The 15626-nt window shown below is 36.7% G+C and overlaps 1 protein-coding gene and 1 pseudogene across 1 annotated transcript; both read right to left on the reverse strand.

Moving 5' to 3' along the window:
- Nucleotides 1–1991: 1991 nt before the first annotated feature.
- LOC118839655 (olfactory receptor 51G2-like) lies at nt 1992–2954 on the reverse strand. Its single transcript, XM_036747153.1, has one exon. The coding sequence runs from the start codon at nt 2952–2954 to the stop codon at nt 1992–1994; it is 963 nt and encodes a 320-aa protein (XP_036603048.1).
- Nucleotides 2955–12062: 9108 nt separating this feature from the next.
- On the reverse strand, nt 12063–13023 carry LOC118835588 (annotated as a pseudogene).
- Between the last annotated feature and the right edge of the window lie 2603 nt (nt 13024–15626).

Raw genomic sequence — 15626 nt, forward strand, 5'->3', positions numbered from 1 at the left:
AACATACAGCCAGAAGAAGTCAACAAAGTCAAAGAGCCTATATCAAAAGCCTCCAAGAAATACATGAACTGGTCTCAGGCCATGGAAGAGCTCAAAAAGGATTTAGAAAAGCAACTTAGAGAAGTAGAGGAAAAATTGGGAAGAGAAGTGAGAATGATGTGAGAAAACCATGAAAAACAAGTCAATGACTTGCTAAAGGAGACCCAAAAAAATACTGAAAGAAGGAGGAAGAAGATAAAAAAGGGGGATGATAGAAGGGAGGGCAGATAGGGGGAGGCGGTAATAAAAAACAAACACTTTCATAAAGGGACAGCGTCAAGGGAGAAAATTCAATAAAGGGGGATAGGTTAGGAAGGAGCAAAATATAGTTAGTCTTTCATGACATGAGTATTGTAGAAAGGGTTTTACATAGTGATATACATGTGACCTTTGTTGAATTGCTTACCTTCTTTGGGAGGGTGGGTGGTGAAGGAAGAGGGGAGAGAATTAGGAACTGAAAGTTTTAAAAGCCGATGTTTAAAAACAACAAAAAAAAAGTTTTTGCATGCAACTAGGAAATAAGATACATAGGCAATGGGGCGTAGAAATTTATCTTGCCCTACAAGAAAGGAAGGGAAAAGGGGATGGGAGGGGAGTGGGGTGACAGAAGGGAAGGCTGACTGGGGAATGGGGCAACCAGAATATACACCATCTTGGAGTGGGCAGGAGGGTAGAAATGGGGAGAAAATTCATAATTCAAACTCTTGTGAAAATCAATGCTGAAAACTAAATATATTAAATAAATTAAATAAAAAATGGAAAAAAAAGTTGACTTAGATCATCTGAGTTAAATCAATATAATGACTACAATCACTTTCAATGTAGATTGGTGAGGGATGCACTGGCTAAGTATGTGTATTTCTGTGGGTGTTTTCAGGTGTTATTTTTTATTCATCTATCTATCTATCTATCTATCTATCTATCTATCTATCTATCTATCTAATTTCCTGTCTATTCATCTATCCATCCATCCATCTATTTATGTATGTATGTATGTATTTATTTATTTATAGTTCCAGTGGCAATAGGCAGCAGGCTTCCCTTCTGGAGTAGCTCTGGAGAAGACTTTCCATTAATACCTCTTTAACAAAAAGTCTCCACAGGATCATAGATGTGGACATGAAAGGGACCACATGATATCTAGAGAAATTTAATGACTCTCCCAAGATCAACCATTTAGTAACTGGAGGATCCAAGATTCCAGCTCATTTCTTCTGTCTCGAAATCCAGCATATCTTCCACTGTAACTGCTCACATCCTGATAACATCTGCTGCTTTTCTTGAGTTCTAGTAACCCCATTAGAAGCAAATGTTTTACCATTATCCAACATAATTGCCCAAGAATCTTTCATCCACTCTATACCTCCCTACCCTAGCCAGGTGCAGTTTATCTTGGGTTAAGAGCATTAAAATCATATAACTATATTCAACTTATAATCACAAAATCACAGAACACTAAGTCTGAAATCAACTGCAAAAGGTGACAAATCGAATTCCCTGATGCATGGATGAATCTTCTTGCCAACATCCCCAGAAGTTTTATATAATCCTATATTCCTACATGGATTTATGATGGGGAGGCAACCAGGTCAGATTTAGAAAGATGAGGCAACCTGAGCACAGAAAACAATAAGGCAGGGAAAATGGCCATTTCATCCTTCTCATCACTGAATTTCAGACTCTTAGGAGTTTGATGGAACACCAGGGGACCTTTAGTTAAATTTCTCCACCATCCTGGAAGCAGGCTACACCAAGAAGAACAGAAGATGTGCATTCAGAAGCCCTGGGCTCATATTCAGCCTCTGGTGATTTCTCTTTGTGTCACTTCAGTCAAGCAATTGAACTTCCCTTGGCTTAAGTTTCTTCATCTCCTTAGACTAATGATCCGATGCTCAGATAATCTTGGCATTAAGAAACCTCTGTCCCTTAACAGGGCATTTTATAAATGTTACTTAGGATTCTTCTGGTCCCTTTCTGTGAAAGACCCTAATGATCTTATCCCGGATTTGATGGGTCTTCACCACATAGACAATGGGGTTCATCACAGGGGGGATAAGGAAGTGCATGTTAGCCATGAGCACATACACATGGGAAGGTAGCCTTGGTCCAAACCTGTGCAACATAGACAGGCAGATCATGGGAGTGAAGAAAAGAATCACAGCACAGAGATGGGAGATGCAGGTATTGAGGGCCTTGAGGCGCCTCCCATGAGATGCAATGCTTAGCACTGTCTTTAGGATCAGGACATAAGACAGGAGAATGAGAAGGAAGTCAAGGCCCATGGTGGAGAGGACAACAAACAGGCCTAAAATGCTGTTTATCCTGGTATTTGAGCAGGAGAGTTTGATGATGTCTGGATGTAGGCAGTACGAGTGAGAGAGCACATTGGAACGACAGAAGCATAGCCTCCTCAGCAAGATGGGAAGGGGGACTTGCACTGCAACTGTTCGTATCAGAATGGCCAGCCCAATCTTCAGGATTACCCCACTGGTAAGAATGGAGGCATAGTGCAAGGGTTTGGAGATGGCCATGAAACGGTCAAAGGCCATAGCCAGAATCACAGCTGACTCGAAATCCTGAAAGGTGTGGATGAAGAACATTTGGATGAAACAGGCAGGGAAACTTATTTCCCGGGCCTCCAGCCAAAAGATCCTTAGTAGGGTGGGGAATGTGGAGATTGACAAACCTAGGTCCGAGGCTGCCAACATTGCTAGGAAGAGGTACATGGGTACATGGAGGCTTCTCTCAGTCCAGATAACCAGCATGATGGTAATGTTGCCCACCAGAGTCACTAGAAACATGGCACTAAAAGGAATAGAGAGCCACTTATGCATGGCCTCTAGTCCAGGGATTCCTGTCACCAGGAAGGTAGAGAATCTGGACTCTGTTGCATTGAGAAGATACATCATGTCCATTGTGTGTCACTAAATTCTGTATGTCTCTCCTGGAAAAAAAAAGATGGAATTTTTTTGACTCACAGGCATTGGAACTTGATGCTACAATGTTCAGCCTCTAGAAAGACTGACAAATATATTAAATAATCCAGCTCAATAAAAATAAGTATTTATTAATAACATACTTGTTTCAAGTCACAGAGCTATTAATTACCTGAGGGACAGAGACTGAATTTGAACTCAGGTTTTCCTAACATCAGGCCCAGTGCTCTATCTACCAGGCCACCTACATGCATCATGGACTATTGAATTTGAGAAACAACTAGTATTCAAGTGTCCTTCAAAGCAGAGACTAACTGACTGTAAGCTCCTTGGGGACAGTTTCACTTATGTCTTTGTGTTCCCAGTGTCTGGCACATAGTAGTTGTGTATTGAAATCTTGATGACACATTGATGAGTATGATACAAGACAGAAAAACTGTTTCATGACTTTGGGGTTTTGAAACTGTAAGAGTGACTTTACCTAATCCCATTCATCACTGTTGGTCACGAGTTGAATTCCCTAACCTGTGACATATCAAGTCAGTATGGATAAGACTAAAGAACAAAGGAATTACCTCCTATCAGGAGGGAATGAGAGTCTCTTGAAAGATGCATTAGTTCTCCTCCCTGCAGGCATTTGTTAGGGCTTATCCCCCTAAGATAGGCAGTGTGGGGTAATGAAGACTCCATTGGTCTTTGAGTCAGAATTCCTAATCTTGTGATCTTGTTTAAGTTATGTCTTCACTTTGAGCCTCATTTTCTTTATCTGCTACAAATCTCACAATGTAATTGTGAGGACAGGTAGCTAGGTGGCACAGTGGATAGAGTGCTGGTCAAAGCTGGAGTCAGGAAGACTTAGCTTCCTGAGTTCAAACCTGGTCTCAGACACTTAATAGCTGTGTGACCCTGGCCAAATCACTTAACCCTGTTTTCTTCAATTTCCTCTACTGTAAAATGAGCCAGGGTAGGTCGTGAAGAGTCGAACATGACTGAAACGACTGAACAACAAATTGTGAGGAAATTCTTTACAATGAATGATATAAATTATTATTATTTAATTATTGATAGAATAATAAATTGTGGATTAATCTGGTTTATTACACCACCACCTCAATTGATTTCCTCCTGTCAGTAACTCTTTCAACCTATTCTGCACAAAGCTAACAAAATAATCCTAAAGCAAACATGCAAACACACCACTCTACTCTTCAAGAATTTTCAGTGGCTTCCTATTATCTTTAGTATAACACATAAATATCTCAGCTTCACATTTCAATCCCTTCAAAGTTTATCTCTAACCTCTTTTCTCTGAATGATTTTACATGAATCTCCCGAATACACTCTATGTGCCAACCAAACTGGACTGCCAGCTGGTACTCAAATTTGGCATGCTACATCCTTCCTACCCCTGTGATTTTCCATTGCCTGCCCTGGTTTTCCTCTTTATTTATGTCCTAGTGCTTAATGCAGTGCTTGGCACACAGGAAACCCTTAATGATAGCTAAAGGATGAAAAATCTGGATATAATATTCCAAGGGATAACTAAGGTACCACTTTTTACTAGCATCTTGCCTAATCCTCATATTTTCGAGCCCTTTTCTTCCTCAAGTTATGTTTAATTATTTAACTACTTAAATTGCCTTTTCATGTAATTAGAGGAAAATGTCATTTAAAATAAAGAAATAAATGACAGACAGATAGATAGAAAGATAGATAGATAGAGACAAATGAATGATATATAGCTATAGGAGAATGTAAGCTTCTTGATAACATGATATTTTTTTTTCTTTTGCTTATAACACCAACTGCTGTAACTTGTACATTTAAGGTTTTAGAGTTGCAGATCTATGAATCCAACAGTTTCAGGGACACTCAGTGTGCAAACTATCTCTACTAATGCCTGTAATTTAGTTAGAAATTTCTTTGGGTGAAAGTACTTGCCCTTGGCAACACAGTTAGTTTGTGTAAGAGGTAAGAATTAAATTGAAACCAATAATTTCTCAGAATTAAAACAGCCCCAAAGTGGAATGAGCTGCCTTGAGAGGTAATGGGCTCCTCCTTCTTGGAGGAGTTTAAGCAGAGCTTTGATGACCACTTAAGTGTTAGCTATGCCATAGGAAGGATGCTTTTCTTTGGTTCTATGATTCTGTCTTTCTGGCTCCATATCCACTAAAACGTGATGCACAAAGAAAATACTTTATCAATTCTTATTGAATAGAGCAAGAATAAATCAACCAACTAATGTCAATTGTATGCCAGGTACTCTTCTAGGTTTGGAGGATACAAAGAAAATAAAGTCAGTTTTGCTCCCAAGGAACTTGTTTGATTATATCTGGGGAAATGACATATATACATGGATATATATGTATATATATGTATAAATGACAAATGTACATATACACAAAAATATAAAAATACAAGGTAATAATAGATTGCACGAGGCACTAGAAATGAGGGGAGGGGTGCCAAATAAAAACCTCAGGGAACAGTTGAGTTCAGGTGAATGTTGAATGAAATTGGTCATTCCACAAGGTAAAGGTAAGGAAGGAGCACATTTTAGGAATACAGGACAGCCTGTTTGAAGGCACAAAGACTGGAGGTGGAGTTATCCCATAAAAGAAACAGTAAGAATCGTTTGACTGGACCCCAAAGTGTGTAGAATAAATATTGTTCTTTCCTACAATATTGCTAGTGAGAAGTAGAAGCAGAGAGAAAAATGATATAACAGGGAGCACTTCTTGTACATCTCTGTAGAAAGTAGAGATGTCCATGTTCTTTTCTCTTATACTTTACAACTTGGCTGTCCAAAATGAGGCCTGGGGGCTGCATGCAGCCTGAAGTACAATTTATAAGACCCACCTACAAGCATAGAAATTCACATAAATGCCGAGCTACTGAAGAGCTCTCACTAGAATGGCAAATTAAAATATATTGTCTATTGTTTCAATAAAAACCTAAGGTTGAACAGCCTTGTTTTAGAAGATGAAATTAGAAATGGTGGGTAAACACAGCATAATTCAATCTGACAGTATTTATGAAGCACTATGGACAGAATATGTATTTAGAGAAGGAAGGTCAGATTAGGGAATATATATTTCACTCAAAGGGAGCTTGGTATCAAACTCTGAATTATATGAAAATGGAGCAGAAGGGAAAATAAAAAGTGGAACAAAAAAGTCTCGGGGGAGCTCCTGAGGAAGTCACTATCCGAGTTCATCTTGTACATGAATTGAATTGCTGTAGTATAAGGAACAATGGATAAGAGCAAATCAAAGAAATAGGAATATAGATGAACAGATGCAAAGTTCAATAAAATGATACACATGACTAACAATAAAAATACAAAGAATAACAATCAAATGATAGAAACACAATTACATGGAATAATGAAGACAAAGCTTCTCCTGAAAGAAGCAGTATGATAAAGTACCAGGATACTCTCTTTTGTGGAGGTTGTAAAATACGGATATGGAACACTGAATGTAGTATTTTTAGTGTAGTAGTTTGCTTTTCTGCCCTTTGTTCACCTTGCCCTTTATTCTTTATTATTAAGAAATTGCCCTCTAGAAGATTGAAGATGAGAGATGTGTTGGGAAATGTAGTACTCTCTCTCTCTCTCTCTCTCTCTCTCTCTCTCTCTCTTTCCTCCTCTCCTCTTCTTCCTCTTTCTCTCTCCTTCCTTTCCTGGAAGTTTCCTTATCCTGAAGGCTGGAAAACTCAGATATCCACTTTTCTTCTACTCCTCAGAATATCAAAACAACAGACAAGAATGCTCCAAAAGAACATCCAGTAAAGAAGTTTTTTGTTTGTTTGTTTGTTTTTTTACTGCTTTGTCATATTGTACAAGAGATGTTTTCCCTGCAAATTGTATCTTCCACCTGATTTGCTTTTCTATTTCATTTTGTTTACTTATTTTTTCATCTGGATATACTACTTCTCTGAAAGACGATGCTATGTTTTGTTCGCAATTTACATCCAAACCTGAAATTTCCTAAATATATGGAACTCTGTCTGAGAAAACTGTCACAACAAAGTAGATAAGCATTTTAAAACTTAATTTGTTATTATTATTATTATTATTATTGTTATTGTAACATAGAATCTCAGAAAGTTGCCAAAGCACTGATGAGAAAAGAAAATTTTCTAGGGTCAGATAGTTAATATATGTAAGAGACAAGAATTAAGAATTGGTCTTCCTTTCCTAACAAGGTGTCAGTACATTAAGCCAAGCTGACTCTCATGCTTTAAGGTGCCATTAGTTGATTCTTTTATTGTCTGAAAATAACTTTTAACTGAATTAATGGATACTGGTTTTCATAGTTGTATTTAAACTACAATTTCCTGAAAGTTATCACTTCATAATTCAATTCTCTCTACTTAACAAGTTCACCCATGTTTTCAATGAAAGACCATTATGGGGGTGAGACTTTCAGTTCAATTTGACAATATATTGTTGTCTTGAAAATATGACAATACATAATTGTCAACCTCAGTAGCTTCAAAATTCATATTACACCTAAAAAGAAATTAAAGCAATCATATGGGCTTTATAACATCACTGAAAGACATGTTTACCTTGCAACCAATATAGAACTTACATAAGCCCTCTATCTCCTCCCTACATGCATGTCCATAGACTGTATCCCATACTTTGCATGCTCTTCCTCATCTTGGAAGCCCTACCCCTTTCAAATCTCACCTAAAATATTATATCTTATACAAGCATTTTCCTTTTTCTTCCCAGCCCCTTCACACTCCAAAAAATTTTATTTACTTATCTTTGTACATTATGTTTCCCTCCTGTAGCATGTAGGATACATGAGGTCCTGGAACTCTTCCCTTTTGACATTTGTAGCCCCTGGGTCTTGCTTACTTTTAGCAAAAATAGTCCCTTAATAAATGTTTGTATGTGCTGGCAGTGGGTCATATGTGCAGAGGCTTCCTGGGGGAGTATTCCTAATAGCTATTCCCCTGAAAGGAACGGGAGGCGCAAATTGGAGTTCCCTCCTATGGTGTACTAGTCAACATTCTACTTAATACAATGATTATACTTTTTGGATTGAATGTGCCTTCAGGGACAAACAGAGAAAAACAGACACAAACCTTTTGATTCATACGTCTCTAGTGGATCAGACTACAGTCAGGCCAGGAAAATCTAAGGATGTTAAAGGTATTCAAGTCATAAGAACCCTTAAGTTGGCTTCTTCGCCTGAGATTAAAGAGAGACTGAGGGAGAAGTTTTCTTCCCATCCCTAAGTACAATAGATTTCATATGTTGAACACATCCCTCAATCCTTCTTGTGGGTCCTTCTTTTCAACTCATGAGTACAAAAGACGCCTCTCTACCTATATTCTCCACATTCATTTCATTCATTATTCAGTTTCTCAAAGCCTGAGCACACACTCAAAAAATTACTTACAAGTATTAGATTAAAAAACTGTTTAGAAAACTGGAAAGCAGTGGAACAGAAATCAGGCTCAGACCAAACATCTTATATATATTCCAAATGGTTATTTGACCTTGATATAAAAAGATCATTCTATGTTTGTTTAAATGAAAGAGATGTAGATAATAGGCCTTTCACAGCTATGGGAAGGAAATATTAAGCAAATAAATGATAGATGAAATAAGAGATAAAATAGATAACTGATCATGTTAAGGCAAAAGCCTTTCTGCACTGCACTTAGGATTAAAAGGGAATGTGAGAGAAACCTCCTCAAAGGGTTAATAATTTCTTGTGCCCCCTGTAAATATTAAAACATACTCTCGTACAAAAACAACACCTGCAGCTAGCTAACCTTGCAAAAACCCGTTTTTCAGCACATCCTGTATTATACCCGACCCTCCCCCACACACCTGGACCCTGTTTTTGAGCACATGGCAGAAACAAACTATCAAAACACTCCCTCATCCCTTGTCCCTGGGCAGAATTCTGTGGTTTTTCATCACCCTTTGTACCCTATTTCCTTATATGACAAGCAAAGGGCAAAACCTCTGTTGCTGGGTAGATTTCCGTGAATAGGTTGTGCGCCCTGAAGCCCAGCCAATGGGATGAAGGGGCAGAGGGTTAGGGCGGGTTTTTGGTTATGGGTAAAAAGCAGAGGGTGGGGCTCCCAACGCTACTCCCTGGAAGGTGCCATTAAGGCAACGAGTGGTGTACCCCTTCTCATGAGAAAATAATAAACTTCTTTCTGTTTTCAAGACATACAAGTCTCTGCCTTAAGTTTGGGGAGTAGTCTTTGTGTGACACAGGAAACATTCAAATGGGTAAAAAAAAAATCTTTCCTTCGAAATTTTCAATAAGGATTTCTTAACATAGATATATAAGTAATTAACATACATATATAAAACCATTAAACTTTTTATTAAACTATTTGTTTTATGTGAATATATAAAGGCAGTCATTATAAATATATTTTAAATTATTTGTTATATTTGTATTGTGTGTGTGTGTGTGTGTAGTGTGTATCTCTGTAATAGTTATCCTCAAATTGATAAGTGGTCAAAAGGTGTAAACTAAGCCTCTCAGAAGAAAAAAAATAATGAAAGGGTGCTCCACATCATTAATATTAAGATAAATATAATTCAAAATTACCCTGAAGTTTTACCTCACACCTTAAAAATGGCAAAAATGACCAAAATATAGCCATAATTAATCTTGGATGGGTGGTAGCAAGAGAGACACACTGATATATTGTAGGTGGACCTGTGAATTAATACAATCATTCTGGAAAGCAATTAAGAATTTCACAAATAATGTTACTGAAAGGTTTGTATTCTTTGAATCAGAGATTCCATTCCTGGGCCTACACCCCAAGGAAGTGACTCTTTTTAATGATTCTTTCTACATATAATATTTATGGATGCACTTTATGTGATAGCAAAGAATTGGAAACAAAGTAGATGTCCAGAGACTGGAGAATGGCTAAATAACTGTTGTACAGGAATGTAATGCAATATTCAGTGAGAAATTATGAATATGATGAATGTAGAGGAGCATGGAAAGATCTACATGAACTGATACAGAGTGAAGTAAGCAGGGCCAAGAAAACAGTACAATTAATGACACTGGTGTTAAAAATGTAAGAATGAAAAATCAAAAGGGAATGTTGCAAAATATAAAAAACTGTGTGGTTGGAAGGGAGAGATTGGAGAGTATGCTCCTAGTTTACCCTTTGGTGGAGAGGGGAGGTCCATAGGTCTTGTTCATTGAACACATTTTCAGATCGTTTCAATGAAGTAAATAGTTGTGCTGATTTTTCCTCTTTTTCATTTTTGTCATTAAAAATGTATTTGTTAGATAGTGATAACTCTGGGGATGGGGACAGATACTGGGGAAAATATGATGGCACTTGAAAAGACATCAATAAAAAATTATAATAAAAAGTGAAAAAGCAAAGATTGAAATATAATTTTTGTCTCCAAAGCCAGGATGCTTTTCATTGTACTGTTCATGTTGTGAAAACATTTTCTGCTTTTTTTTTAGTACTAGTAACACTCTTAGATTCACATGTTTGACTATATTCCAACATAATCGCTCTAGAATTTCTCATCCACTCTATATTGCTACCAAAGCAAGACCTACTCTTTCTTCACTTAGAAGTGGATTATAACTCTCATTTAGAAAACTATAATCATAGAATCACAGGAGGCTAGTTTTGAAATTTGCCTCAAAAAGATTAAAATAGAATTTCCTGATAAATGGTTGACTCTACTCATCAACACCATCAGTGTGTAAGCCAGCACTGGTGTAATTAGGATATTTGACACCTGGAGCACATCATCTTTTTACATCTATCTTCTTTTTGTGATAAAATTATTTCCAGTAGCAATCATGTAACAAAAAGAATAATAACAATAGAAATGTAGGCAGTTAAAATTTTCTTTTGTTGAGCTTCTTAGATACAGTTATCAGAGAAAAAAAATTGAATCATATTAGTTTTATAATTCAAAGGAAAAAAAAGTAACTAAAACTTTTAGTTGCATTGCAATATTTTTTTTTAAAAAATAAGGGGAAATTTTAACCTAGATATTGGTCTATCACAATAATGAATAATATAACAATATTAATTTCTGAGAATTTTCCAATGATTGTCAAAATTTGTATTCATATTTAATACTCAGTAGAGCCATAGTTGTCAAACTATCTTTGCACGTAGTTGAATAAAAAACTTAATTAATATTAATTTCAAAAAATTCACATTTACCAACGGACATATGATTAGGAAAATCTTTAATGATTAATTTGGGAGAGATTCTTAAGAATCTCTTTTCATAAGAGTATTCTAATAAAACTGAAAAATATAAAAAGTGACAATCTTACAAACTAATAAATTATTTCAGTCATATAATGTTTTGTAGTTAAGATCTTCATGTTTAAAAATAAATATATAAAAATCAATGAATACTTTCAAAGATATTATTCTAATTCACTAAATATTTCATGTGCAAGCTCAAATCTGCACTTACCAAACAAAACTGCCATGCCTGAGTTCATACTTTGTTTCATTCTTGTAAATTTTTAATCATAAACAATACAAATGGTCACATAGAAAGATGAACTTAAAGTAGCTTATGTTCCATTTCTTCAACTTTATAATCACTTTATTGTCCCCGTTTATTTAGAATCAATAATTTAAATGAAATAATAATATGTGGTGACGGGGCATTGGAGATATAAACTGCAACTGAAGAAACAAATGATTCTGAGATTTATAGATTTACTCTAAAAAGAATTATATAGCTGAATTGATGTGTTGGGGGAGCTGACGGTGTGTATAAATGGAATGCTGTGGATTTACTTTCATTTGTATAATAATGTTTGTTAAAAGATAAGTTTATAAAATGCTGATTTGAATGTTATCTATATACTATTATAACTCAACAGAACCACAGCAATTGCTTAATACTTAGGCCAGCAGAAGGTTTTGTTTTTGTTTTTTGAGAGCAGTATTTTGACACTGATATTATTCTAAATTGACTACATAGGGTGAAAATAAAAAAGTAGGCTAAATTTTAGTGTTTAGTTTTCTCCTGATTTAAATTTTCTACAGCCAAGGCACCACCTTATTTTCTGCACATTTTACTTAAGACTTCCTTGATCCTTTCTTGAGAAATACCTTAATGATCCTATCCCGAATTTGTTTGGTCTTCACCACATAGACAATGGGGTTCATCACAGGGGGAATGAGGAAGTGCATGTTAGCCATGAGTACATACACATGGGAAGGAAGCTTTGGTCCAAACCTGTGTACTAAGGACAGGTAAATCATGGGTGTGAAGAAAAGGACCACAGCACAGAGGTGAGAGATACAGGTATTGAGGGCCTTCATGCAACCCCCAAAGGAGGCAATGTTCAAAACAGTTTTTAGGATCAGGATGTAGGAAAGGAGAATTAGAAGGAAGTCAAGGCTGAGTGGAAACAACAACACACACGCCGTAGACACTGTTGATTCTGGTGTTTGAGCAGGAGAGCTTGATGATATCAGGATGAAGGCAGTAGGAGTGGGATAGCACATTAGAACGACAGAACTGTAGCCTCCTCAGAAGGAGGGGATCTGGGATCTGCACTGCCATAGTCCGTATGAAAATGGCCAGACCATTCTTAGCAATTACCCCACCAGTGAGGATGGAAGCATAGTGCAAAGGTCTAGAAATAGCCACATAACAATCAAAGGCCATGGCCAGAATCACAGCTGACTCAAATTTCTGGAAGGTGTGGATGAAGAACATTTGGATGAAACAGGCAGGGAAATTCATTTCCTGGGCCTCCAGCCAGAAGATCCTTAGCAGAGTAGAGAATGTGGAGATGGATAAACCCAGGTCTAAGGCTGCCAACATTGCCAGGAAGAGGTACTTGGGTATATGGAGGCTTCTCGCAGTCCAGATAACCAACATGATGGTGATGTTGCCCACCAGGGTCACTAGAACCATGGCACTAAAGGGAATAGAAAGTCATATGTGCATGGCCTCTAGTCCAGGGATTCCTGTCACCAGGAAGGTGGAGAATGTGAAGTCCGAGCTATTGAGAAGAGGCATCATGCCCATGGCTTGTCACTAAACTGTGTATTGATCTCCCCTGCGAAAAGATGGAATGACCTCGATTCACACACATTGAAATTTGGACACTACAATGCTCATCTTAGAGACAAAATGACCACTAGACTTGTTCAATTCAATTAAATTTAAAAAAATAAGCATTTCTTAAGAATCTACTAGTGAAAAGCGTAATGCTTCTCCTTGGAGATAGTAAGACATACAACCCATAGTCTCTGCCCTCAAAAAAAGCAGTAAATTACATACTATTCTCATTGTAGCATGTGATATAACATGTACAAAAGTGATTTTTCACACTTGTTGAAATGAATGAGAGCTCAAATTGGGGGAAATTTTATAGAGGAGGTAGTGGTAAAGCTACACGTTGATGGAAGTCAAAGATCCAGAAATGTGAAGGTGACATTGGACAGCATTCTTGGCATGGAAGACAAGCTTTATGCACTTAAAATGGAATAGTGGGTCTGAGAAAGAGCTAGTCATAGAATATCATTTCATACAGAAATTAACTGAACCTAAGTTCCTTGAAGACAGACACTGTTTCATTTATATTTTTGTGTCTAGTTCAGTTTCTTGCACATGGTACATGATGACTAACAACTTGCTGACTGGTTGATAAACATGATATAATATGGGAAAAATATCCGATGTCCTTAAATTTTTGAAGATCTACAGGAATGGCTGCATTCAGCTTCATTCATCAGCATGGGTCAGGACATAGGAAGGTATGACTTGTGGAGTCAGCAGGGAAAAGATCAAGAACAAACACATTTTCTCCTCACCCCAAGGGTATACTTAGGGATATGCAAGAGTTTTTCTCCCTAAAGTTATTGTTAGGCATTCAGGACATACCCCAAAATACTTGAGAGAGACAGTATCCAGTAGTGGAAAGCACTAGGAGTAAGTAGTCCTCATTGTGTGACTTTATGTAGGTTGTTTCAACTCTTTCGACACGAATATCTTTGTCTGCTACTCACGTTAAAGTGTTACTGTGAGGAAATAATAAAACATGATATAAATATGAGATGTTACTATTAACATTGTCATGGACTAGCCTGAATTATTACAAATATCTCATAATTCTTTTCAAATTCCTTACATAAATCTTATCAAATATTTTTCTTAGAACAAAGGGGTGATTTTTTTTCTGCCCACTGTTAAAGAATCTTCAATAGGCTTCCTATTGTCTTTAGAATTGTGTACAAATTCCACAGTTTTTATTTAAAGCCCTTAAAAATGTGGTTCTTTTCTCCTTTCTTGCATGATTTCACATTATCCTCAATACATTCCATATGCCAGCTAAACTGTCTTGCTAGCTGTTCTCCAAAACTGACATGCCATCTCCCACTCTGGCTATATCACTTGACTACGTATGCATGTACATATACACACATGTATATATGTGTGCATATGTATGTATGCATGCATGTATGTGTGTATGTATGCATATGAATGTGAGCTCCTTGAGAGGAGGGACTGCCTTGGACTGTCTTAATTTTCTATTTGTAGCCCGAGCTCTTAGCGCAGTGATTTGCACTTGTAGATATTTATAAATACTTGAGAAATACAAGCAAATACTTGATAAATTATGAATTTATTCATCCTTTTCTATTTTTTCTCTCTATATACATATATGAGGGTACTTGTACACACACACACACACACACACACACACACACACACACACACAGCCCTGAACTTTTGCCTTTTTTTTTATTCTTTGTTATTAAAGGGTGGTTCCCTGGGATTGTAAGAAGAATTCCACTGGAAAGTACAGGCTACGAACTACAAGTTTAAAAAAATCAATAAAAATAATCTTTTAGAATGATCTCTCTCATAAACAAGCACATGCAAGTACACAATTTCTAATTATTTTCTTTCTTTTATTGAAGCTTGCTTTCCTTATTTTTATATTGAGAAGCTAAGTGATATACTCTCTCTTAAACCAGGATTATCCACACATCCCACAAGAGTGGTACAAGGGGATTTCCAGGAAAAAATACTTCTTCTCTGTCCTATCTTCCAGGAAGTATTTTCCTTGAAGAAGCTGAAACTTCCACTTTACCTATTTTTCTATTAGTTTTTGCATCAGCATTTCACCCTACCACCCATATTCTTTATTCATCAGGATATGCATCGTCTCTGAAGAGACTATTTTGTGACATTGTTTTGTTTTGTTTTCCAAACCTATGCGTTTATGGGTATGGGAAACTCCCATTGAGAAAACTGTTCCTACCAATGGAGATAAGTATTTTGTTTTTCAATGTAGTCTTAGAAAGTTTCTAGGGCACTGAGAGGTAAAGAACTTTTCTCAGGGTCACATAAGCAGTTTATCTCAGAGACTGGACTTAACCACTAGTTTTTTTGCTTGTTTGCTGTCTTAAGGAGCACTATCCACTGAACTAAGAAGTCTCATTCTTTTAATTACAAATTTTTAAAATTATTATTTTTGACCATTAAGGTACTTTTAATTGAGTCAACTTAGTATAGATGGACAATGGTTTCCATATTTGTCTTTGAGATAAAACTTCAAAGTTATCAACATATGGTTTCAATCTATCTGCTTAAAAAGTTCGTGTGTGTGTGTGTGTATGTGT

This window comes from Trichosurus vulpecula, chromosome 2 (assembly GCF_011100635.1).
Source record: "Trichosurus vulpecula isolate mTriVul1 chromosome 2, mTriVul1.pri, whole genome shotgun sequence".
NCBI lineage: Eukaryota > Metazoa > Chordata > Mammalia > Diprotodontia > Phalangeridae > Trichosurus > Trichosurus vulpecula.

What these genes read in the sequence shown, in the direction of transcription:
- LOC118839655 (XM_036747153.1), bottom strand. Translation starts at nt 2,954, where the DNA reads ATGGACATGATGTATCTTCTCAATGCAACAGAGTCCAGATTCTCTACC.